Source organism: Myotis davidii, unplaced genomic scaffold (assembly GCF_000327345.1).
Source record: "Myotis davidii unplaced genomic scaffold, ASM32734v1 scaffold898, whole genome shotgun sequence".
In the NCBI taxonomy this organism is placed as follows: domain Eukaryota; kingdom Metazoa; phylum Chordata; class Mammalia; order Chiroptera; family Vespertilionidae; genus Myotis; species Myotis davidii.
This window is the reverse complement of record NW_006289504.1, coordinates 611,389-611,675: the sequence shown is the minus strand read 5'-3', so window position 1 is coordinate 611,675 and position 287 is coordinate 611,389. Positions and strand designations below refer to the sequence as shown.

The 287-nt window shown below is 52.6% G+C and overlaps 1 protein-coding gene across 1 annotated transcript in view; it reads left to right on the top strand.

The window, feature by feature from the left end:
• Positions 1-287, top strand: part of ZNF592 (zinc finger protein 592) — a 36,248-nt gene that overhangs the window by 32,020 nt on the left and 3,941 nt on the right. The window contains exons 8-9 of the mRNA XM_006761984.2: positions 51-180; positions 270-274. Of these exons, the coding sequence (XP_006762047.1) occupies positions 51-180; positions 270-274 (135 nt within the window). The remainder of the gene's footprint in view (positions 1-50; positions 181-269; positions 275-287) is intronic.

Below are 287 nucleotides of genomic sequence, written 5' to 3'. Positions count from 1 at the left end.
CTGTGCCTCTTTCCCCTTGCCCAGTCAGTAACCGCTCTCCCCATCCCCAGAGCACGCACGGTGTTCCCCGAAACGTGGAAGAGCTGTCAAGCCTCCAGTCTTCAGCAGACACGTCCTCCAGCCGCCCTGGTTCTCGAGTTTCCACGGAGCCCCCGGCCACGAACGTGGCTGCTCGGGGCAGTTAATTACATATTGTTTTTGTGATGAATCACTATGCTTTCATTATGTTCAATTTGTAACAGTGAAATTGGGGGTCACCACAACATGAGGAACTGTATTAAAGGGTC